Source organism: Sceloporus undulatus, chromosome 1 (genome assembly GCF_019175285.1).
Source record: "Sceloporus undulatus isolate JIND9_A2432 ecotype Alabama chromosome 1, SceUnd_v1.1, whole genome shotgun sequence".
NCBI lineage: Eukaryota > Metazoa > Chordata > Lepidosauria > Squamata > Phrynosomatidae > Sceloporus > Sceloporus undulatus.
Window position 1 is genome coordinate 254,560,610 of NC_056522.1, and position 26,525 is coordinate 254,587,134.

Here is a 26,525-nt window from a genome sequence, read left to right on the forward strand (position 1 = left end):
ATCCATTGCTTCGGGTCCTAGTCTCTGGAGCAGCAGAAAACAAGCTTGCTCCCTCCTCAATATGACATCCCTTCAAATTTTAACAGGGCTATATATCACCTGTTAATCTTCTCTCTCCAGGCTAAACATCCCCAGCTCCCTAAGTCGTTCCTCGTAGGGCATGGTTTTCAGACCTTTCACCATTTTAGTCCCTCCTTTTGGACACCTCCAGTTTCTCAATGTCCTTTTGAATTGTGGTGCCAAGAACTGGACACAATATTCCAGGTGGGGCCTGACCAGAGCAGAATATAGTGGCACTATGACTTCCCTTGATCTAGACACTATACTTCTATGATGCAGCCTAAAATTGCATTGGCCTGTTAGCTGCCGCATCGCATTGTTGGCTCATGTTCAACTTTGGTTACTTGGACTCCTAGATCCCTTTCACACGTATCATTCAGCCAGGTGTCCCCATCCTATATCTGTGCTTTCATTTTTCCCCCAAGTGCAGACATTACATTTCTCTGTGTTGAATTTCATTTGTAGCTATGGCCCAGTTTTCTAGTCTGTTCAGGTCATTTTGAATCTTGATCCTGTCCTCTGGGTATTAGCTATTCCCCCTAATTTTGGTGTCATCGCAAATTTGGTAAGTATGCCCCCAATTTTGTCCTCCAAGTCATTGATGATGTGGAATAGCACTGGGCCCAGGACAGAGCCCGTGGGACCCCACTGGTCACTTCTCTCCAGATGAAAGGGGCCATTGTTGAGCACCTTTGGCTTCGGCCAGTCAACCAATTACAAATCCATGTAACAGTTGCCTTGTCTAGCCCACATTTTACAAGCTTGTTTGCAAGAATATCATGGGGAACTTTGTCAAAGGCCTTACTGAAATCAAGATATACTATATCCACAGCATTCCCTCACAGATGCATGTACCTCTAGGTTATGAATCCATCACTGCAATACTGAATACCAGCCACAATTTTATGTATGTTTTCTGGCCACCTTTTCTCTGAATGCCTGTGTGCATTGCTATGTGTAAACTAATTTCTGCAGCCTTCTCTTGTCAACTGAAGATGTCATGACTGCAGAATCTGCTTTTAAAAAAAATGAATTCACCTATTTTGACTGTCTGTCTGCTCCTTCACTGACCTGACTCTCCACCTCCATGAAACCCCCTATGTACTTGCTGCCCCATTAGTGATGGCAATCTCCATTTTATTTATTCTGGAATGTTCTGTCTTATTTGATATTATTTGTAACCATCATTGTTTAGTTCTCAATACACAAAGGAGGGCAGTCATCTTTCAGTTGCAGATGAGAAGCTCAAGCCAAGAGGAAAACTCACCTACACAGTAAGTCCTTGGTAGAGCTAAGACTTAAACCGTGATCTCTCTAATTGATAATAATGTTTATACATAATTGTTGATAATAATGTTTATTAACAATAACATAATGTTCTATTTTCATGTGAATTTCCTGAAGGTACAGTTCCAGTGCAGGTGGTGGTGAACATATTCCCTTGCAAGCTTGGAAATTTGTGGGCTTCAGTTATAAACTGCCTTTGGTTCTGGAAAATGATACATTTTGATCAAAGCAAACTGAAATAATGTAACCCCTCATTTCTAGTGGAGACTGCTATTTTTGTATAGATTACCTATGTGACTTAGGCCCTTGTGTAATCAGTGCTGTGCTGCAGCAGTGAGGGGACACTTATGCCACCTTTGTCTTTTGTTTAATGTTTTTCAAGATGTGTAGTGCTAGAGATCTCAATTCATTTTGGAATAGTACAGATTGAGTATTCCTTCTCAGAAATCCAAATTCCAAAATACTCCAAATCCAAAATTCTCCCCATGTGTGGCTGAGATAGTGACACTTTGCTTTTGATGATTCAATGTACACAAGCTTGATTCATGCACAAATATTAAATATTAGGTGTTAAATTGCCTTCAGATTATGTGTATAAGATGTAACAAAACATAAACAAATTTTACATTAGACTTGAGTCTTATCTCCCAAGACTATCATTATGTACAGTGCTCCCTTACTTACGTGAGGATACACTCTGGACCCCCCCCCCCGACATAAGTGGAAAATGACGTATGCTTGTGCCCCATTAAAAATAATGGGGTGTGTGCATGCGGGTGGTGCCATTTATTAGATTGTCCCCGGCTTCAGTGTATGCTGAAAGCCACAGAAGTGAAGCCCACATATGGCACGGGCTCACTGTATATGTGAATATCCAGAATCCAACAAATAAATAAAATATCCAAATCCAAAACACTTTTGATCCCAAGCATTTTGATAAGGGAAACTCAACTTGTAACTCCATCAGTTGAAAATGAATATTTTATGCTGGTGACAAGACTGAGAAGGTTTCAGTTTGATAGTTTTAACTGTATATGTAAACATACTATAGGATGTTAATGAAAAATCAACTCTTTCAGACAACAGAAGAAGGAAAAACAATTCTGAAACAACTTTCTTTGCTGTCCCTACTCAAATCCATCCCTGCAACCTCAAAGGTTGCCATAGCTTCAGAGAATGACGTGAGAACCGATGAAATGACAAGAAAAATCACACTACAGTTACTGAATTTATCTTTTTGGTTTCACAGACAATCAAAAGATACAAGTAGCCCCTTTGTGCTCTTTCTAGCCATCTATGTGGCCACTCTAGTTGGAAACATCGGCATCATCTTGGTAATTTGGATCAGTCCCCGTCTACATCGTCCAATGTACTTTTTCCTCAACAATCTGGCTGTTCTAGACCTCAGCTACTCCTCTGCCATTACACCAAGATGCTGATCAATTTTTTAACAAAGAGGAGCACTATTTCATTCCCAGGATGCATTGCACAAATGTATCGTTTTGCTCCTTTGCAGATGCAGAGTGTCTCCTGTGGCTGCTATGGCATACGACGCTATATGGCCATTTGAATCCACTACTTTATCCAGTGCTCATGTCCACAAGGTTTGTGTCCTTCTGGAGCTGGCTCTTTCTCACAGGCAGCATGACCTCTTTAGTGCACACTTGCTTTACTTCCACCTTCCTTCTGCAACTCCAATGTGATCAACCATTTCTTCTGTGACATCCCTCCTTGTTAACCCTCTCCTGTTCCAACACCTACATCAATGAAATTCTCTTTTTGTCCTGTGTGGTTTCATCCAAAGTAGCACATTCTTGTTCATCCTCACCTCTTATGCCTGTATTCTTTGTACCATATTGAGGATCCATTCTACAGAGGGCCGCCAAAAGGCTTTTTCGACTTGCACTCCCATTTGATAGCTGTCACTTTGTACTATGGCACTCTACTCTTCACCTATTTGAGGCCAAGCTCAAGATACTTTCTGGATAGAGACAAAAAATCTCAGTGTTTTATACAATGGTTTTCCCCATGTTGAATCCCTTGATCTACAGTCTAAGAAATGAAGAAGTGAAGGATACTTTCAGCAAATTATTGCAAAGAAACCTCATGGTGTTCAAAAGGACTGTGACTTGTCTCAGTCCAACTCATAGCAAAAAATCCAATTTGATTTTGGTTGTGTAACATCACTTGCAAATAAAACTTAAAGCTATGGATCTGTAAAAATCTACTGACAGATTTCATGAGACGTTTTTGCTTTCATGATTATATTGTTTGTGTTTTATATACTCTCAAGTTCACTTCATTTGGCAGCGCTATTGAAAGAGACACCTCCAGGAGTCCTGGTCATCAACTGCTCCTTCTGTCCTGCAAACACAAGGCCATGGCTTGCTTACTTAAATCATCCACCTGTCTCCCTCTTTTCCTATGGCCTTACACATTATTAAGCTTATTGTTTTTCCAGTGAGTCACATTGTCTCTTGATATGGCCAAAGTACGATATTCTCAGAATAGTTACCTTTGCATCTAGTGAGAGTCAGGATTGATTGACTGTGGAACCATTCATTTTAGCTGCCCATGGTATCCATAAAACTCTTCTCCAGCACTACATTCAAATGCTAGATTAAAGTGATTAATTTCTTTAAGGTTTTTTTAAAAAATAAAACTAACTTAAACCTTTTGGTCAATCCATGTATTTATATGTTGAATGTGTGCAGCTAAGCATTTCTATAAAGGAAGCTGAAGACCTTACAACTTTTTAATTTACTTGTGCTAAACTTTCACACAAATATGCTCTGAGTTATGTGTTTATATGCTTCATGCAATGTGAATGAATGCAACTCTGATGAAGTGTTCTCTGAATAATGTCTTTGGATGATATGCCATTTTTGAGGTGTCCCCCCCCCCCATGTGGGAGCTGTTGGAATGTGTGGAGGGAGTTGCACTTTGCAAATGGATTATATAAATTCATCTAAAGGAAGGATACTGTTTACCTCCAGTTCAGCCATTTGTTAAAGGATCATCAAGTCTAGTTGTACATGGAACACCTTCAAACTTCCCCATTCATTTCAAAAGAAGGGACTCAATCACATTCCTCTTCCTTTGTTCATATGAATATATTCCTTAATTAAATTAACAGCAAGGGAAGGGGCAAATGCTAACAGGTTAATGGGTTGCTTAAGCATAAATTGATTCACAACTGGGAATAGCCCATATGGTTCGTAATTAAGCTAAGGCATGAGGATTAACAGTACTGCCCTATCTTGTTATTCAAGAAATGGGTCCAATAAGTTCATAGGGCCCAAACAGACAGGCCAAAATAAAGTTACTTCAGGTCACTTTGGAGGCATGCTGTTTAAATGCTGCATGCGTTCTAAGAGGCCGTAAGCTGCAGCAAAAACCACACTCCCGTCCTAAGGACTAGAGCACAGCTTTGGGGCAGCTTCTGGCCTCTTAAGATGTGTGTGTCATTTAAACAGCATACCTTCAAAGTGACCTGAAGCAGCTTTATTTTGGCCTGTCTTTTCGGGCCCTAAGTTCCTATGAATAGTTATGATGTATCATAACTATATAGGGTTGTTCATAGATATCACCACAACAATATCTTCACTTTATGAGAAAGCAAAACGCAGTATTTTTTTGGTTGCATTTTGTGTATTTTTGAATACACAAAGCATATATAACCACATGACTCATGTGTAGGGGTTAACCAAGGACGCACCGCCCATACGTGCCTCACCCCTAGCACGTGACAAGGGCGTCAAAATGGCGGCGCCCTGTACAATGGGTGCCACCATTTTGACGTGACAAGCTTAGTGTCTGCACATCCCGGCGTCATTGTGATGCCGTGAGTGCACCATTGGTGCACTGTGCGTCACAATGGCACCGCAAAAAGAACCCACTTTTTGTGGGTTCTTTTGCTGCGTGAGGGAGCTGTGTGGTTTTTTGCTGTGGCTCCCCGTGCAGCAAAACAAGGTGCAGACAGACCGCCCTTTTTGGGCGGTCTGTATCCCACTTAAGTTCATCAAAAAATATGGTTGAGTATATGTGTAATAAAATACTGTACATGTAATGAAGCTGTAAATAAACAATATTAAATTAATGTTTTTAGTGTTATTTGTGATGTCCTACATTTTTCTTGAATGTTCTACATTTTGTGGTACCTTGTCCTTTCTTGAGGTAATGACATCTGGTCACCCTGCTTCACATTCTTTCTCCACACAAACGAGGGAGCTGCATGACCATGGTTCCATACAACAATCTCCGCATTGCTCACCTGTCCCGATATACTCATGGCTACAGCAGGCTAAGCAACCTAACCTAACATGCAGAGAGCTGCACACAGGGACCAGAGGACAGGAAAGAGATGTCTGATATTTGTGTGTGCAGAGGAAGGTTTCCCCAGGAAAGTCTCCTTTGTTGAGAGCTGGCTGAATTCTGGCCACAGGAGAGAAGGCCAGATTAGGGCTCTCTTTCTCAGTCAGTACCTTGTTGTTGTTGTTCTATTTATTAATCCGACTCTTTCCCCAAAACTGGGAATCAGAGCAGCTTACAAGCTTAAAAACAGTACAATTAAAAACAAGAAAAGGTATATTAAAACGAATTAAATTATACCATTGAAACAGATGCATGTAAAAGAATAAAATATATTAAAAAGATAAACGTGTTTAACATTCTTAAAAGAATACCACACCGAGCCTATCTTAAAAACCTTCTGTTTTAAATGCCCTTGAAAGAAGGTCTTAGCCAGCCAGCAGAAAGGAAACAAAGAGGAGGCCATTCTAGTCTTCCTGGGAAGTGAGTTCCACAGTCTAGGGGCAGCCATGGAAGGCCCATGTCCTGTCCCCACCAATCATGTTTGTGATGGTAGTGGGACAGAGAGAAGGGCACTAAAATGGTTGCAAAAATGAGTACCCAGCTTCTTGGGGGCAATTAGCTTATACTGTAAACCACTTAAAGAGTGCTTAAGTGCACTGATAAGCAGTATAGAAATGTACTTGCAATTGCTCTCCTGAGGATCTCAGAACCCGGCGTCCATACAGGGAGATACGGTGTGCCAATAGCCTGCTCCTAGCCATATAGGGCTCCTCTCACCTGCAGATCATTAAGTTTAAAGTTTAATATTGAAATAGTTAAAGAATGGTCCTTTATCCAACATGTTTTGGTCTATAATTATTCCTAGTAGGTAAGAATGAGCATGATTTGCATGGAAAACATAAACAAAGGGGGGGGGGAGAAAAGAAAGAAAAAAAAAATAACATCGCTCATTAAAAGCCCACTCTACAGCAGACTATAATTGCCAAAAGCATGTCAATATAAGAAAGATGTTTGTCAGCTTGTGGAAAGACAATGGGGAAGGAGACAACAAGGGGAGCACACAACCTTAGATGGAAGTTCCATAGTCTGAAAGCGCAGTTAGCAGGCCTCTCTTGCATCATAACCAAACGTACTGGGAAGGTAGCAGCATCACGAAAAGTACCTCCTCAAAAATCTTTAAAACTGCACAGGCTTCTATAAGGTCATTTAGATATCCAGAAGCCAAGCTGTCATAAGACAAAATCACATTTTGATTTGTGCCCTGAATGGATAATAGCAGAGATTGTTGCATTGCCAAAAAACATGTCTTATCCCTGATGGGATATAGTCAGTTTAGATTGCAAGAGGTTTTATTGCACTCAAAATGTCACCACTGCCACCAGGGCTGCAACCCGCATGCAGCGGCTGATTTTCAAAGAGGAAAACTCCCGTCTTTAAAATCAGCCAGCTAAGCATGGCTGGGACTCGGGCTGCATGTGGGTTGCAGTTACCCAGTGACAGTGGTGGCATTTTGAGTGCAATAAACCCACTTGCAATCCAAACAACTGTATCCCATAAGGATAGACATGGTTTTTGGTAATACAATATCTCCAGCCAGTACAACTGTTGTAATAAGGGCCTTATGTCCCCCCCCCCAAAAAAAATCTGGCCTGAGTCAATCTGGGCATGCCCTATGAGGAAGACTTAGGGAAATGGGTGTATTTAGCCTGGAGAAGAGAAGGTTAAGAGTGATATGACAGCCCTTTTAAGTATTACAGAGAGGTCATACGAGTTTGTTTTCTGCTGCTCCAGAGAATAGGAAATGGAACAATGGATGCAAACTACAGGAAAGAGATCCACCTAAACATTAGGAGGAACTCCCAGATAGTGGAACAGTGGAACACACTTCCCGAGTGTTGTGGGGCTCCTTCTTTGGGGGTCTTTAAAAGAGGCTGGATGGCCCTTTGTAGGGGTGATTTGAATTCCTGCATGGCAGGGGAGTGGACTGGATGAACTTCTGGTCTCTTCCAACTCTATGATTCTGTGTGTCATCATGGCCAGTTCACATGTCTCCAGGAACAATCCTATAAGTTTTTGTGGGTTTTTCAGGCTATGGGGCCATGTTCTAGAAGATGGCCACATAGCCGAAAATCCCACAAAACTAGGATGTGGCCATGAAAGCCTTTGAATCCTATTAAGCATAATGTTCTCACTGTACGCAATCAAATTTGGCTAGTAGAATGTCACTGAAAGCAAACAAGCTTACATCAAAGGGAGGTCTGTTTCAGCATGAGATAATTCCTTCCCCTGAATGAGTTTTGTTTACCCTCAGTGACATGCCACATGACCAGATGGGATTGGCAGTGTCACAGCTACTGGGCAGAAGCACAATTTCTTAAATAATGGTGCCGGCTTGAGTAACAGCCTCTGTATATCAGATGTCAGTGTGAGCCAGCAACACCTTGCTGAAAGTGTGTAGTAGGGACCAGTCTTCTTTTGACAGTGCTTCTTTGAAGTGGCTGAATCCTCATTACACAACAATGAGTGACTTTTGCATAACGTGAAGGTACTGATGCCAGATTATGAATCACCCGAGACAATCAAAAGGGTGATGGTAAGTACTTACAGAAAAGCCAAGAAACAAATTTAAATTAATCAAGCTTCCCTTACAATACAGGACTTTATATCTACTCCTACACTTGAGTATATGGATAATTATCTTCCACACACCCCATCATAGAATGAGTGTGCCTCTGCTTTCTTTTAGGTACTGTATGCTAATCTTCCTTGTTTCTTTCTGAGATGTGAAAGAAGCCACAAATTTTTGTTGCCTGTGGCAGAGTGATTTTATGTTGATCTTCTTAAGAGAGGTTTTTTTGTTTTTGCACCTGTGAGAATGATTCAACCAAAAAACATGTAAATTAAACTAAGTGCATAGCTTAACTACAATAGTGGTGTTACCTATGAAAAGTAGAAGCATCAGAGGATCGTTTTGCATTTTTTTCTCAATCAGAAAGTCCCCCCCACATGCTTGCTGTGTGTATGCTGTGCTTCACTGCTTCATGTGTGTTCCTCCCCGAAGCTGCACGCTCAGTGGAAGAGGATGACCATCGGTAGAAGGAGTGCACCTCTTCAGTCAGAGAAAGATAAAGTAATTTTGTGCAGAGAAATTTTGTGCCGATTGTGGAAATTTCAGTGACAATAACAAGATGTTTTTTTTTTTTTGCCTTGTTCATATGTAGAGGAGGCAAGAAAGTAAGAACTGTTGACATGGTGTCTAAACCATTCAAACAGCCTGTTTAATTAAGAATTAGTAATTTTTAGTGAGGGTTCCCCCCCCACCAATCTAGTATTCACCCTAATGATAGCACACATTTCTTTCCAATGCTCTTTTCAAGGCCCCTTCACTTCTTTGTTCCTCAAGGTGTAGATCAAGGGGTTCAACATGGGAAACACCACAAGTATAAAAAAGAGCAATGATTTTGTCTGGTCAAAGGCAAGCTGGAACTTGGACGCAGATACATGAAAAGGAGCGTGCATAGAAAAGAACAACAGCTTCAAATGGGAAGTGCAAGTTGAAAAAGTCTTATAGCGGGCTTTTGCTGAGGGGATCTTCAAGACAGTGCAAAGGATACAAGCTAAAGGGATCAGGATGAACAAGAAAGTGCTACTTTGGATGAAACCACACAGGGCAAAAAGGAGGACCTCATTGATGTAGGTGTTGGAACAGGAGAGGGCTAACAATGGAGGGATGTCACAGAAAAAATGGTTGATCACATTGGAGTTGCAGAAGGAAAGGCGGAAAGTAAAGCAAGTGTGTACCAAGGAGCTCATGCTGCCTGTGAGAAAAGAGCCAGCTACCAGAAAGACACAAACCTTGCGGCACATGAGAACTGGATAAAGTAATGGATTACAAATGGCCACATAGCGGTCGTATGCCATGGCAGCCAAAAGAAGGCACTCCGAATCTGCAAAGGAAGCAAACAGATACAATTGTGCAATGCATCCTGGGAATGAAATACTGCTCCTCTTTGTTAAAAAATTCATCAGCATCTTGGGTGTAATGGTAGAAGAATAGCTGAGGTCTAGGACAGCCAGATTGTTGAGGAAAAAGTACATTGGACTATGCAGGCAGGGGCTGATCCAGATTAACACCATGATGCCAACATTTCCAAGCACAGTGGTCACATAGATGGACAAGAAGATAACAAAGAGTAGTGCCTTAATCTCTTGACGATCTGTGAAGCCAAGGAGAATGAACTCAGGTACTGTACTATAATTCCATGTCACCATTGCTTCTAGTTTTTATTTTACTTCTTCTGGTTCAGTGGCAGAGGACTCAAGAAGAGGAATCAATCTGTGAACTGAATTGGTTCTAGAAAATTATTTCCTTTGCTTCTCCCCTGAAACAGAACAATGATAGTAAATATTCTTTTAAATCACCTTGTTGTATTTCATAAAGTGGTGGCCAGTGGCTTCCATGCAAGTAGGATGGTGAATCCATCCTGGATTTTAGCCCAGAGTTTAAGAAGATTTCTGAGGTACCGAATCCTATCACCCAATTGCTTTTTACAATAAAACCTAGAGCAGATTTACTATCCTATTGACACAGATCCACCAGACACTGCTGGTTGCACTCTCATTGAAGACAGAAGTTCTTAGCTTGCAGGGGTCCCTGGCCTAGCTTTGTTTTTAGGAGTCAGGATTGCAATGGTAGCGAGGATTGCTTTTGTACAGCTTTGGCTGGTGTGCCAGCACTGCTTTTCCAGAAGAAGACAGATCAACATCAGACTACTTTTTGTGTCTGTCTTTTCCTCCATATGAAAGAAATTCCAGTATCCTGCTGCTGTTCTTGCAACTATCTTTATAAACTATCCCCTACATTTCTCATATGTGCTGGAGAAAGCTGTCTTTTTCACATTTCCCTCCCTCTTCTCCACAGTCCTACTGTATCTCCTCTTTTGGAAAAGTGGGCTATAAATAAACAGTGTTATTATTATTAAGACAAACACCTTGAAATTCAATAGGATACAACATTAAGATGTAAGCAATACTTGTGCATTTTCTCATCTTCAATGAGTAATGGTGTCTCAGTACTTTAAGACAATCTGTGCAAGAAATGGTTAGCCATCACAAGATTTTATTTTTAGATTTTTAGACACACTTTCCACTGCCTTTGCAAAAGTTTTATTGAGATAAAACCAATGTTTTTGCATAGAAAACAGATTTTTTTTCTGCGGGATACTTTTTTATATAAAAAAGGTTTTATACAAATAAAGCTTCCACAAAGTTTCAAAATATGAAATATAATTGGAAATGTACAAAAAGTCTCATAATGTTACTGAGCAAAGCGAGCTGTGAGAAAGTCCTGTAACCAGACGTAGACCAAAAAGGCTCTGATCTCCGCTGGCCACTCAATTGCTATAGAGGAGAAGCCTTCCACCCCAGGATAGTCTTGAGGAGTTGACGGTTGTTGTATGTTAGAGGTAGTGAATTCCTACCAACTCAACAGGATCATTTAATATTAGAAAACAGGATGCTTCTCTCTTATGCCCCCCCCCCCACATTTCTCATATGCATTGGAAAGGATGTAGATGTGTGCATCCCTGTGCAAGCAACTCAGGGGCAGTGTGCTGCTTCCTGACTTTGATGTTTTCCTTTTCTGCCCCACTGTAGCACCTTGGCAGAACACACACTTTCCACACCAGTCCTTACCATCTCCTTATCATCAGTCCTTACCATCTCCATATCTAGGACTGGAAAATATTCCTACCTGAAACCCTGGAGACTCATTGTCAGACACCACTGAGCCATGTGGACCAGTAGTCTGACTGGAATAAAGTGACTCCTGCTGCTCCTTGTTCAAGGTTCACTGCTGCTGGCCAGTTATCTACAGTCCACCATTTTGTGTCCAAATAATGGGGAAAATTCATGCAACTGTTTAACAAAAAACCTGGGGGATTGTTGGAAGGGATGAAAATGCAGCTCTGGGATACAATTCAGCTGCTGCTTCCTGCAGATCCTCCAGTGGCAGAGTGATGGATGCAGAAGCCTCAAAAGCAGCAGCAAGATCCTGTATTTGCATTAAAAGAGCACTAGATCCAACTTGTGAGGGGGAATACTTACATATGTATGTACACATTTTTCTTTGAGTTACTAAATTTTTTCAACAACAACAAAAAATACAGCTAGCATGCAAATTGTGGGAGAGAATGTGGACAGGTCACAGCAGTCAAAAACCAGTCAATGGTAATAATACTGATAATGTACAGAGGATGGAAGAATGGCAGCCCTTGACAACTCCCACTGTTTGGGCTATTCTTGTAAGAATCTAGGGTTTTGTGGATTCCAATAGACCTGTCAGTAAAATATGTTTATGGCGTAACTGAAGGTTAAGAATGATGCCAGTCTTACAAAGCAAACAGCTGATTTTAAGAGCATTTAAACTCTTGAAAGCTGGAGACAGCTAATGCTGGGCCGTTTTTTTTCACTAGAGTGCATAAGAGGTATGAGAGTAGAGTTGCTGGGGTGCCCCTTATTATAAGGGATATTCCTAATTCAAGAGTCAGAAAGCTTATCCTTATAGTGTTGGTAGGTGTCTGTTGTTATTGTTGTGGTGGTGTGCCTTCACATCATTTGCAGCTTATAGTGACCCTAAGGTGAACCTATCATGGGGGTTTCTTGATAAGATTCTTCAGAGTGGGTTTGCCAATGTCATCCTCTGAGGATGAGAGAATGTGACTTGGTTGGTGTCTCTTACTGTAAAGGATGTCCCCAGTTTGAGAGTTGAAAAGCGTTACCTTTTATGTATTATAAACATGGTGCCACCCCTCTCATATTTTTCAGTGTGGGCCTGCATAAAGACAAATGTGTGCATCATGTAATTTATGAATGTAGATGATATATTAATTTTACGGAGAAACACATAATTAAGAGAAATCCATACTTTCATTCTGTATTTAGATAGAATACAAACTTGCTAACAGCTGCTTCCTGATTGTCAACCTTGCATATCATGCATTTCAACTGCCCTTTATTGCTATTTTGAAAACCGGGTAACACTATCTGAGAGCTATGCCCTTATCATTCCATTATTGCCTCTGGTAAATAGCCCGTGTGGTGTAGTGGTTTGAGTGTTGGACTATGACTCTGGAGATCAGGGTTCAATTCCCTACTTGAGCATAAAATAAAACCCCACTGCATGACATTGGGCAAGTCACATTCTCTCAGCCTCAGAGAATGACAATGGCAAACCTCTTCTGAACAAATCTTACCAAGAAAACCCCATGGCAGGTTCATCTTAGGGTCACCATAAATCAAAAATGTCTTGGAGGTACACAACAACAAACAACAAAAATAGGCTGTGCAGGAGTATGTCAAAAACCTGTAAAACTTTTTTTAATCAGAGATGACAATGGGAGAAAAGAAATGTGTTTATATGCCGATGTCACAATATTATCAATTCTTTTTTTTAAAATTGTTGTTTTTCATGAGCCCATCTCTGCCCTATCTGTTTTCACAGGGATGTGTGAAATCAGTTATTTTTGTACTACTGATGACTCTTCTTACCAGTATAAGACAAAATGAGAACTACCTTGTACATGCAGATCAACATATGTTTTACTGGTGAATTTAAGTGAGAACGAAAAATTGAATATGTACTCTATGTGTGAAAGTGCCCTCAATGGCAAATTTGTAAAACAGGGAAGTGGTAGAACTCAGGTGTGACCAGAAACTGCACTTGCTAATCTGGAGACCACACTTGTCAAATATAGGATGTACTGTCAGACACTGGTGAGGAGAAAAAGCACTTTTTACATATTCAGAGCCATTATTATTGTCAATGTTAATTTTCCTTTTACACTGAAAATAGCTTACTGGGATGAAAATAGCGTACTTGAAATTCAGCTCCAAATATTACTGTATAATAATCATTGCACTTATAGAAAAGATGCCTATTTTTTTCCCCTTGAAGCTCAAAACACTTTGCTCCCAACTTAGAAACCTGGGCTCAGAAAACTCCATGCTTTTTTGCACCCAAGATAAATCACTGAGGCTTCCATACCAAGGAGCACAACAATTTCTCATTATTACTTGGCAACCCATAAAAAAAGCAAGAACCCCATATTCAGAGTCGGGTCTCCTTTGCTCGCTCCTATTGTTAGACTTACCTGAGAAGCATGTAAAGGCATATTCCGCTGCCTCATTACAGGAAGCTGCTGCTTTTGAGGCTTCTGCATCCATCACTCTGCCACTGGAGGCCAGGCCCCTGAGGAGCGGAAGGCAGCTGGGTGCAGAGATGGGTGGGAAGAGGTGCGGTATGTGCAAATTATAAAAATACCTATTAGGATGCTGCAGTGGCATAACATGAATAATTCCATGTGTAATAATGAGCCCTTTCCTGGCTGAGTTATTGTTTGTATTGCCTGATGGAAATCTAAGCTGGATAATTGTGGATTGAACATCACCTGTATCTTGCTATGAGCATTTTCAAATCACAGTAATTAGAGGTAATATACAGACAAAAAGGGCCTCCTTGGTGCCATACTGGAAAAGTACTTCATTTTCAAAGTTTTTGTTCCCACGGGGGGGGGGGGGGGGGACCCCAAAGACACAGAGTATATTCTACCTCCCTACCCCCATGCTTTCCTCGGTCCTCTTCTGTGAGGACTACACTGCATCAAGTTCTTTTATATGACTCACTTTAGCAGGGAAGAACAAAGCATTCTGTGGCCTACTTGTTAATTGTGCTAGAGAGTATCCTCAGGCCACCATTGTGCTTTACGTTTCCAAAAGCTAGAGTGCATGCTGAAAATGATGATGATGATGCAAAATATAGCTAACAAAACCTCATACAAAATTTAAAAATATAATTAAGCTATCAATAAAATTAAAAACAATTTAAAAAGATCACTAAAAAGAAGAAAAAGTATGGACAACACAGAATGTGAAAAGGCCTGTGCCCATGAGCAGTTAGCTGTCAAATGTCTGCTGAAACCCTCACCTGCCTAGAAGCCTTATTGCATGAGAACAGCAAGACAAAACTAATGGGAGACTACAGGCTTTCACTATGCCTCTCTGCATGAAGTTGTAGCACTTCCATTTTCTTCTTAAGGGAGATGATAGTAAAAACATGCATTTTGGCATGCTGGAAAAATCTGTTTGACAAAAGGCATGCTTTTACAATCATCTGCCTCAGGAAGAGGAGCAGAAGTGCTACAATAGGATGCAAAGAGGCACAGAGAAAGCCAGTACTCTCTCACTTTGTTTCCTCTGTTTCCTCTTTCTTTTCTCTTGCAATAAGGGCCTATGAAAGGATGTCAAGATATGCATAAATTGTAAAAGAGTGATAGCTTTACTGGCCAACTGAAATGCACAAATGCTAGCTTTTGACGTTCCACTGGCTTCTTCATCAGGCAAAATATGTTTTTAAAATCATGCAGAAGCAAGATGATGATGGGAGAGTCACAAGCCTGCATTTTGTATCAGATGTTGTTTCTGTTGTAGTTCAGCTATTCTGAAGGAACCTCAATGCAAGCCAAGGCCATTTCCCCTCTTGGCCATGTTGGGGCCAGAGGCAAAAGGCAATAAAAGACAGGCAATAACATTTGAGGTCTATTATTGCCCTTTAATCCTGGTCCCCACATGGCCAAGAGGGAGACTTTCAACGGAACAACAAAAGAAACAACGATTAATACAAAATGTAGTCCTGTGACTGTACCATTGTCACTTTTCTTCTTCTACATGATTAAATTTTTTTTGAACCAGTGGAGCTTTAAGAGCTTGTATGATGTATTTTGTGCATTTCAAGTGGCCAATGAATATATCACTATTTTGTGGGTTTTGGATTAAAAATGACCTTAATAAATTAGAAAGCTGGACCAAAACTAACAAAATGAACTTCAACAGGGAGAATTGTAAGATACTGCACTGAAGCAGACAATATGAAATGCATAAATATAGGACGGAAGACACCTGGCTTAACAAGACTACACGTGAAAAGGATCTAGGAGTCCTAGTAGACCACAAGTTGAACATATGTCAGAGGTGTGATGCAGCAGCTAAAAAGGCCAACATGATTCTAGGCTGCATCAATAGAAATATAGTGTCTAGATCAAGGGAAATAATAGTGCCATTCTATTCTGCCTTGGTCAGGCATCACCTGGAATATTGTGTCCAGTTCTGGGCATCACAAATCAAAAAGGACATTGAAAAACTGGAGTGTGTCCAAAGAAGGGTGACTAAAATGGTGAAGAGTCTGGCCCTATGAGGAATGACTTAGGGAGCTGGGACTGTTTAGCCTGGAGAAGATAAGAGGTAATATGATAGCCCTATATAAGTATTTGAAGGGGTGTCATATTGAGGATAGAGGAAGCTTTTTGCTGCTCCAGAGAATAGAATCCAGAACAATGGATGTAAGCTACAGAAAAAGAGATTCCACCTAATCATTAGGAGAACCTTCCTGACAGTAAGAGCTGTTCAACAGTGGAACATGCTCCCTTGGAGAGTGGTGGAGTCTCCTTCTTTGGAGGTCTTTAAGCAAAGGCTGGATGGCCATCTGTCGGGGGTGCTTTGATTGTGTGTTTGATGGCCCTTGTGGTCCCTTCCAGCTCTATGGGTCTATGATTCTGTTGCCTTTTGCTAAATGGCCAACATGACTACCCCTAAATATATAATCTGCAGAAGGTGATCATGTTTCAAGCTCTTGCTGAAGACTATAAGTGCCTTGCTGCAGATAAGAACAAGAATATATATCCTAGTTCATCCACAGCAGTCCATGCTATACACCCTACTGGATATTGACATGAGACTCACTTTGTGGCCTGAGATCTTCTTTCTTCCCCCGTTACTCTACTGTGTAAAAAATATGTGGTTTCCAAAATCACAAATCAAACTTCCATGATAATCTATGTTTAATATATTGACAAAATAACACATATTGAGTTATATTGGTACATGTTAGCATTTCTGGCAAGGTCTATAGAGCTGTATTGCAAAATATTATCGTTCCCCCCTTCTAACTACAAAGATCTTCAGTTCTTCATTCAAGATGGTTCATTGTCCTGATCTAGCTGTAGTGGCAGCTGATAGCTCCTAGACAGACTGGCAACTTTCCCTTGAGAGTGCAGGATGTCTGGAGCTCCTCACTCACTTCAGTGGAGCAAGGACACCTTCCTGTACAGAAACACCTAAATGCTATTGTTAATCCTGGTATCTCCTGAATCAACTGGATTTAACTATATGTTAATTCACCTTTCAACAGTTGACTCAATGGGTCTTCTCTAGCTGGCACTAACTGACAGGATTCCGACTAAAGGTATTTAAGTCTCTTCTTCCATTAAAGTGAATGGGCCAGTCTATTGAGGATCTTTCTTCTCTAAGTTGATGGCAACACTTCAATTCAACCACCAATGACTCATCCTTGCCTCATTTACTATCTTTTTTCATATACAGTTAAAGATGAATATTCTGTTTTACTGAATAGTATCCAGTCTAGAAGGAATTACCACAAAGGAAGACGGTTTGAACCATTTCTTCATTCTGTGTGTTGGGAGGACCCATACCAAGGCTTTTCTTCGAAGTCTCGTGCCTTGAGTCTCATCTTCATTTAGTATTATTGATAACAAATATTCCAAGTCTCATGTAATGTTGAAGACGGCAGATGTAGTCTGAGATTTTCTCAGTTCAGGGTCTGACTCTGAATAAACACAGTAGATGCTAGATTTGAGTGAAATAACTAGCAATAAACCTAGCAATAAACACAGGTCTGGGAACCAAAGTTGTCATTTTGTGGCAAAGAATGGTGATTTGTAGATGATGAAAAGCAATGGGAATGAGAGGTGTGTGTTGCTAACTCATCTTTAATGATTGTTTTCATTCTACAAAACCCCAAAGGTCTAGATGGAAAATGTGCACTGTAGGTGGGTGAAGCAACTTCCCACCTGTCACTTCTTCCTAGGATGTTACCCTCTTGAATTTATACTTTTTTTTTCAGAAAAAAGATGATGGATTAGCTTCACAGATCCTGCTTTGTTTATAAACAACCTTTGGCCTTTAGCTCTGCTTTTTCATAAACTTCTCGTAAATCTATTCCCCACGTGGACTCCTCCATTCTTCCAGAGGGCATTATGATTCAAAAAGTTGAATGTGTGATTAAGGCTCTTTCTACTGGAATTCAGGAAGAATTTTCTCTTGCCCCACAGAGAATTATCTTTGAATTGTAATCAAATCTGATGATGAGTAAACACAAAATAATAACAGTCTATTCAGGGTTCCAAGATGCTCAAAGGAGGTGGTATAATAATACCCTGATTACTCGAGCAAACACTGACACTTTTACTACAATTATTTGAATTTTTAATGTGTAAAGCTCCGAGGGTCTGTTTCTAACCTTTTCCCTTGGCTGGATTAATCTTATTAAATTTAAAAGGTAATATTGTATGTCTCGCTAGACAAAACCCAGAGAATATGAGATTGTGCTACCCTCAGCATCAATGTGGCATTTATGAATAATGCCAATGTACTTCATTTAACAAAACACAAATTCAAACAAAACCCTTCATTTTAGAATAGTAATTTCACAATCAAAATGTATTATATTAGTAACAGCTAATTCCACGGTTTCACTGATTATACAGAAGTGAATGAAGCCCTGCATTTGCTGCTTATATAATCCACCAATGCTTATATAATCCACCAATACCCAAATGTTCACAACAGGAGGAGAAATGTGTGGGTTCAGTCTATATTGATAGCAGAGCATCCGCCAATGGCTACTTCAAGCCAATCCTTACTGCAAGAGCAATATGGATGGAAAGAATAGTTGATGATGAGGGGTTGGTGAAATGAAAAAAAAAATTGGTATCATGCAAATCAGGAAACACTGATGAAGAGCACCTGCCCAAAGCCCCAGCCTCACTGAGAAGCTCTAGCCCTGAGATCCTGCAAGAACATTTAGTGTCGTACTTCACCTCTCTCACCCCCAAAGACTTAACATTTTCTGGCTTGGATGGCAGGGGACAGCTGAGGATTGTCTGGTATGTTTTAATAACTAGCCCATGGGAATCTTCATTGCCTCCTCTGTCCCTCAGCTACTATATAGGTATTTCAGGGAGAGGGTGTGGAAGCAGTGATTCTCTGGAGGACAGACTTTCTCCCATTGCAAGAATGTCCTTGAAAACTGTACAGCTTTTTTTTTTTAGGATGTTGTTAACAGTGGGGAGAAAATCAAATAAATTGTTTGTTGTCTCCTTTAGGTTAAAAGAATCACATACCAGGAATGGAGGGGATGAAAATGACAACTATCAGCTAAAATGCTAATAAAAAGTTCAATCATTTTTTCATATTGCAAATGCATATAAGACATAATGATGATTCTTAAATTTGAAAACAAATATTACTGATATTCAGTTTGATGGATATTATTTTGCAGTGCCATATCCCCAAAGTTGACCACAAAATCCCAGATCGATTTATTTACGGGTCAGTGTGGTAATATGATAGCAGCTCTTTCAGATTACCCCATGCAGTTTGTTTCTCTCTTGGGCCAAGCAGTAAGTGTCCTGGGTGATTGATTGCTGTTAAACGAACAGAATCCCTTTCCTGCCCGCTGTCTAAGGAGTGAAGGATGAAAGGAAAGCTGAGACGCTGAAGCAAAAAGCCTCAATTACAGTTTTTCTTGCTGCATGCACACATACACAAAATGAAGGAACCTCCAAATTTTACCCTTGACTTATCCATGAGTCATGGCAAAATCCATAAACCAAAAACCTGCCAAAATCCAGAAACCTGCCCATACATGAGTTTGACCTATAATTGAGGATATATGATAACAAAAAATCCTCTGTGCCATTTATATGCTAGAAATAAGAAATTAACATGAAATAAATATCACTATCTCTATAAACTCATATGTTCCGCTAACAGCCAATATTAATAAACTCACCAACAATATTTTTAACAACCTTTATCAATCTGTTCTCGAAACATATGTGGTTATACATTTATATCTCAACCCTGGCCCTTTAACTTGTTATATCACGTTCAATTATACATCCATGTATTTTAGTTATACTTGTATATTACCCTGTTCAGTATATATCCATTCAGCTTAGTTAGACATTATCATGTTTGGTTATATGTCCATTAATACAACTCCACATTTAGTTATATTTATAAATTATATTATAAGTCACTTAAATACATACAATCAAACACATCAATTCATAAACCATCTTATACCCTCAACAACAAATAACATAACAATGCTCTACTTATTATAACCATGATAAAAATCAACATCTTATAAGTCATCTTATACTATACTTATACTTTTATATATTTCTAACAGCCTGTCTAACAGCCTTATCTCCCGCTTAAACCTCTCCAAACTTCTGTCCCAAGCTCTCACCATAAAATTCCTCCTATACATTCCTTAGCTTCAGTTGCAATAGCTAGCTCAGTTAGAAAGCTTATTAACCTTTAGTCACTCACTTCCACATGTGGAGGTGGAGATGCCATACTCTTTATGTCCCGATCAGAAACTGAATAGACCTCCTTTGGCTGATCTGGCTGCTGGTCTTTAAGATGGGCTGGGCAAGATTCAATTCCCCTTTCAGCCATGGAAACCCACTGGCAGACCTTGGGTGAGACAACCACTCTTAGCCCCATAAAACGCCATGATAGGGTCACTTTGGGGTCACCATAAGTCAGAAATGACTTGAAGGTACACAACAGCAACAACATCAGTCTTACTGAACAGAGCAGTTACAGATCCATAGATCTAGGTTACAAAACTATAATTGCAATACTGAATGCCAGACACAAGTTAACACCCAAATCCATAAAGTCTTCATACAGAAAAACTGCCCCCATCCCTGAAATGAGACCAGCCAAAATTTAAAGTGTAAAAATGAGAACCCAGGTGAAATCAAGCTTGACAATTTTGCCCATCCTTAGTGGTTGCTACTGTGGCACACGAAGCAAAAAAAGAAAATGCCCTGCAGCAACATTTCTCCAATCGTCAGCTTTCCTGTCTTCAGTTTCTTTTCCTCCTTGGTTTCTACAGATACTGGGGGTGGGTGGTGGCAGAGTAAGAAACAATGTTTACTCCACATTCTATATCTTTCAGTACATATGTTATTCCTCTGTGAAACAATTGCCAACCATACTTTGATTGTCTTGAGTTTTGTGTATGTTGTGTCACATCAACAACTTTCACATCCTTAGTCACTAGAGGTTGCAAACATTTTTACTTTCCAAAGTAGCTACTTTTTTAAAAAAACCTTTTTAAAAATGTGAATGTGTGAGAAACTGAAGCTGACAGATTTGTCCATCTAGGCTCAGAGTTTTGAGTGTTTGAGTTGTAATAATCAGAATTTGTATAATTATGTATTCAGCTGTGTTCTGAACTGGAGTTGCCATCTTTTGTTTTCAAAATGTGCCTCTTCATGTTCCCTTCAGGTATAACATGGTTCTCCTCCTCCTCAACTCCTTGGAACTAGCAACTGAATATAGGCTGAAGTGTTCTGAATGGATTGAATTGTGAGATGAGGAAAGTTATTTTTTGTTCCTCTTCTTTCCCAGGTCAGAACAGTGTTTTCACAGTAGCAAAGACTGAGATCAGATGAATGTATTCACATTTATCTTTGGAGATAAAAGTGAATCTTCTAAAAGGTGCATTTCTTTTTATAAAGCTGAAGAAATTAAATACCTCTTTTGTAGGGCAATGCATTTTACTGTTCTAGATGGAGAATCAGTGGGTCTGTTTATTATTCATTTTCATGATATTTTTTGTAATGGAGTAAGAGACTTTCATGGTTCCCTCAAATATGAATTGCATTGTAAACATGTGGGTACTGTCTGACCTTGTGAAAATGGAGTGTGTATGTGTTTGGTTTTCAGTTCACTTGTAAATCATGAAATCTGGAATGTCCAGAAAAATCAGTGAGGTCAAGTTTGGATAAATAGTGCAATGTCATCATTTTGCTCTTTGGGTGTTTCAGATGGGTTCCAATTGGCCATGTACCTTAAGTGCTTGCAAGGATAATAAAAAATGGATGCAGGAGAGAAGTTGGCAGCTAGAGAGAATTAGTAAGGAATGAAAAGTTATTGAGGGCTAATGTCTGGGAAAGCAGCCAAGTAACTGATAGCAAGTCCAAATCAACCAGCTTGTGAAGGCCAAGTAAGCCTCAAAGAGCAGACTTAAAAACAAGGCAGGGTCCAGTAACAAGGTTCATGGTCAGGTAGGGTGCAAGACAAAGGGTCAAGCCAAGAGTGAAGTCAGGCAGTCCAGGTCAAGGGTTTCAGTAGAATAGCATGGTCAGGTTAGTCCGTAGTCCAAAGGCTCAAGACAAAAAATCAATACTGAGTCAGGATGCAAGGTGCTTTCTCCAGAGAACTCAGATAACTTCTAACCAAAGCCCTGATGTCTTTCCCAACCTTTTATCATCAGCCCTCATTAGTACAGGTGGTCTTGATAAGCTTGAATTTTCCTCCCCTGAGTCCTCAGCCAGGCTGGACCTGATAGCTTCTAGCAGTCGGGGCCCAAGTTCTCTTGCATCCACCTGCCCTATCACCACCATCACCACCTTTTTATCCTTATTACCTACTCTCTATTTCACTTTGAGAGCAAACTGGATCTCTATGGATGTAGGTGATCTCTATAGAGAGCAGCATTGACTGTACTGTACTGCTAATCCTGTTCTCTGCAGAGCTAGTTGGGCCTACATGCTTGACTTGTGGTGGTGTTTTGTCAAACCTAGATATTATGACTCCCCAGGGCCACAATTCCTTGGTCTGATGTTCTCTTAAATCAAGAATAGTTTGATTGGATCTGGAAAAGTACATATGAATGTTTCTCTGCTGTGGCTTCACTATTAAAGGAAATCAGCTAACTCTTCAGTGTCCTCTGATGGTTTTGTTTAAAGGGAGTGGCAGGATGCTTCCAGAAGCACTCCATGAAATTTTGGAGATCAGCAGGGGGGCCCTCTTGGCAAGTGTACATGCAATTTGCTACCATTTGCTTTCCACTGTCTGAAATTGGCATCCCACTCTGCCTGGTGGGAGAGTCAGTCCTGACCTGTGATACAGATAGCAAACTAATCCCTCAAAGGTATTGACCCACTATATACAGTATGTATGTGCACGTATGCACATATGAGTATGTGCTGAACTTAGCACACCTAGACATAATATTTGCAAAACATCAATATAGTGAAAGAAACTATTGGCCAGCAAGGAGAAGTTACAGTTATTTTCTGGTTTAGCTAATCCTCTTTGTTTGAACTCTTCAATACGATGCTCACAGATAACCAGGAAAATGAACATTCATAAGCCTGTCATCAAGCTGAATATGAATTTAAATACTTCACATAATCAAGCTACAATGCTCTGGTACATTACTGAACTGAATCCACATTGTCTTAAATCTGATGGCATTTTACTTAATATTACACTAGATGTCATCCCTTATTGCTTTCCCACACTCTCTTCAGTGTGTCCTTGACTTCTTTGTTCCTAAGGCTGTAGATAAAAGGGTTAAGCATTGGAATGCCAAATGAATAGAACAAAGACATAATTTTGTGCTGACCTTCTGAATAGTTTGAGCTGGGCTGCAAATAAACAAACAAGCCAGTTCCATAAAATATGGTGACAGCACTCAAGTGGGAAAAGCAGGTAGAGAAAGCTTTTTTTTGGCTCTCATGCACATTGATCTTGAGCACTGTGGAAAGGATGTATGTATAGGAACTCAATATGACTAGGAGAGGTCCCAAAAGAACAGTCCCAGCACAGATGAAGGCCAATGTTTCAGCTGCAAAAATGTCTGAACATAAGAGTTTGAGGAGTGAAGGGATCTCACAGAAGAAATGGTCAATTTTATTGGACTGACAGAAAGACAGAGTACTTATCATAGCAGTATTTGTCGCTGATATCAAAAAGCCAGCTGCGAATGCCCCACTTGCCATCTTGATGCACCGAGAGTGGGACATGATAGATGTATACAACAAAGGGCTGCAAATGGCTGCATAACGGTCATAGGCCATAAGCCCCAAAAGGATGCACTCTGTGCTTGCAAGAGCAACAAAGAAATACATTTGGACCATGCACCCTATGAAGGAAATGGTTTTCCTTTGTGACAGGAAATTTTCCAAAACTTTTGGGGTGATGTTGGAAGAGTAGCAGATATCTAGAAAAGACAAATTACTGAGGAAAAAATACATGGGGGTATGAAGCTGAGGGTTCATTCTGATCAGCAAAACCAGTCCCAAATTGCCAACCACAGTGACAATATAGATCAGCAACAGCAGTGTGGAAATGGGAATCTTCAGTTCTGGCTGATGGGCAAATCCCAAGAAGATAAATTCAGATACCCTGCTGTTATTTTCTTCTGGCATCTATATAGCAGAATTATTCCTGTGATGCTTATGGTGAATGATTATGGACCTTCATATATCTTCAGGAGTCATATTTTTTTAAACATATGAAAAATGCTGATTATTATCCAGGGTTGAATATGTTTTTAATTTTGCTGTTAAGCAACTCATCTTCTCTGTATCATTCCAGATTTAGTATATGTGCTGCCAAAGCAAGGATGACACACAAATTTGTTAATTAGCTGTCTGGCTTATTGTCTCCTTCCCCCCTTTCAAACTGTAAATATAATATAAAATAAATTTGATTCTACATCATAGTATTAATAATCTATGTATTATCTGTAATTAATCTAAAATGAAACAAATATGATTTAAAAACAAATATGACTTAAATATACATTGCTAAATATATTTTAAAAACTGTAACAGCTTTATTTCTAGTAAACTGAGCAGCAAGAAGTTGCAGTGGCTCAAAATTCTCTCACTTTCTCTTCTGAAGGTTGTCAGCAGACAGTTATTGACAGTTTGTAATATTTGCATTTATTGACAAATATACATATTGATCAGGGTGGAGTCACCATTTAAACACTCAAAAGACTGCCAAAATCTACTGGCTTCACTCTCAGTACAGTTCTGTAGAGGAAACATCTGGCAGCACAATCAGGTTTGCATCCAGATGTGGGCACTTGCAAGTGACCTGCAGAGGAGGCCATCCCACTAATGGCTTGGGGCTTCCATGTCAGTAGGATGGTGAATCTGCTGTGGCTTTTAGTTCAAAATTTAAAGGAGCTGTCTAAGGTGCTGAACAAAAAAGTTCAGTACCTTGGATAACTGCTTTAAAGTTGAGGCTGAAACATGGATCAGATTCACCACCCAAGTGACATGGAAGCTAGAAACTGCCATAGGGTCCGCCACACTTCCTCCTCCACATGATAGCTGCCCCACTGCCCTGAAATTACTATAGAGCTTTAATTCTTTTTTTTTTGTTTTAACACAAATAGTGAGCTCCCATTGGGGGAAAGAAAATCCCATTGGGGAAAAGGTTGAATATAAAATAAACAAACAGAGGTTCATGAGACCCTGCTTAATGTGGTGGGATTTGATGGAGGGAACCCCCAAACTGAGTGGATGTACCTTTGGTCAGCAGAGCTCTTGTATCCACAAAGATTATCAGCACAATCCAGTCATGCATCCAGAGTCCAAACTCAGTTCTCTGTGTGTCTTCTGTATCTGTCTCAAACTGCCTCTATTGTTCTTTACAAACAGTGTGTGTGTGTGTGTGTGTGTGTGTGTGTGTGTGTGTGTGCATGTGCATGTGCCTTCAAGATGCCTATGTGATCCCATGGATTTTATAGGGTTTTCTTGGGTAAAGAACACTCAGAGGTGGGTTTGCCAGTTCTTTCATCTGAATTATAACCTGCAGCAACTAGTATTCCTTGGTGGTCTCCCATCCAGGTACTAACCAGGGCTGACCCGTATTAGCTTCAAGATCAGGCAGGATCTGGTGCCTTTAGGGTATTTAGTCTACAAACAGTGAGGCACATAGATTAAAATATTCTTAGCTGGAGGGGGAGTTGTTTTTTGCCCCCTTTCAAATATTTCAAAGCAATTCAGAAATCTTAAGGATTTAACTATTAGTTCTCTTGAAACACACACTACCCTTTTCTCAAATCTGAAGTGCTGGTCATGTATTGCCTTAGAGCAACAGATAATAAATGCTCCAATCACAGAAAACTGTCTGGAATCTTATCACAATATCTTCAGTTTCTTTGCCTAGTTCATACTTGTGACAAAAATTCAAGAATCTAATGGGACTCCTCTTTTCATTGGGAAACTAAGAGTAAGGGCAAAGCTATGCAAGGCCTTCTAAACAGGAGCAAAAAGTATAAAGAACTTGGAGAATTAGTGAAAAATGCAATCCATGTCCTATTGGTAGTCTGAATCAGAATCCAGAGGGAAGCCTATTGTCCTGAAGTAAAATGGCTATTGTGTAAAGATGTGTGCATGTATGAGATTTGCTGTGTTCTATGTTTGTTTTTTGTTTGTTTTTTAGATGTTGTTGTGTGAGTTTGTTGGCGTTATATTGCTAAAAGCAAGAACCACAGTTAACACTCACCTCCAACCTAACTAACTCAGTGCATGGCCACAGTGATGGAGCCATATTGCATCTTAGTAAATGCTGCCATAATTTGCTAACTCCAGTAAATACTGTAGAATAATCCCACAAGCTACTCCATCCCCTACATATAGAGCATCATGAGTAGTGTGGAAATAGATGCTGTGTCGGCATCCATAAACAACAGATTTACAACACAGCCCTATGCACAGGTACAACATCTTTACTACAGTTGTACAATATTTGAGAGAAGGAAGTCTTGTTGTGTTTAATGGACTTAGTTCCAGGCAAACTACCTATATGGGATTCCACTATAAAAATGGTGTAACTTGCGGAAAGTACTGCATCCTTAAATGAATAAGTTCTACCCCTACTGCATGTTTTACCTATTTCTG

General features: G+C 40.0%; 1 protein-coding gene and 2 pseudogenes across 1 annotated transcript; 1 reads left to right on the plus strand and 2 right to left on the minus strand.

Moving 5' to 3' along the window:
- Nucleotides 1-2,543: 2,543 nt before the first annotated feature.
- On the plus strand, nt 2,544-3,528 carry LOC121926184 (annotated as a pseudogene).
- Nucleotides 3,529-9,033: 5,505 nt separating this feature from the next.
- LOC121926190 lies at nt 9,034-9,933 on the minus strand (annotated as a pseudogene).
- A 7,346-nt stretch (nt 9,934-17,279) lies between these two features.
- Nucleotides 17,280-24,035, minus strand: LOC121926197 (olfactory receptor 5F1-like). Its single transcript, XM_042458973.1, has 3 exons — nt 23,117-24,035; nt 19,439-19,483; nt 17,280-17,389 (listed from the first exon to the last, which is right to left on the minus strand). The coding sequence occupies exons 1-3, from the start codon at nt 24,033-24,035 to the stop codon at nt 17,280-17,282; spliced, it is 1,074 nt and encodes a 357-aa protein (XP_042314907.1).
- Between the last annotated feature and the right edge of the window lie 2,490 nt (nt 24,036-26,525).

Bases quoted from the DNA above. Each gene is read 5' to 3' on its own strand.
- LOC121926197 (XM_042458973.1), bottom strand. From the start codon at position 24,035: ATGCCAGAAGAAAATAACAGCAGGGTATCTGAATTTATCTTCTTGGGA. The intron at 19,484-23,116 runs GCAATAAGGGAT...TAAATGGCACAG, and splicing joins ACTGAAGAGAGTGTGGGAAA to AGGATTTTTTGTTATCATAT. The intron at 17,390-19,438 runs GTATGGGCAGGT...GTTTATTGCTAG, and splicing joins CAATTATAGGTCAAACTCAT to GTTTATTGCTAGTTATTTCA.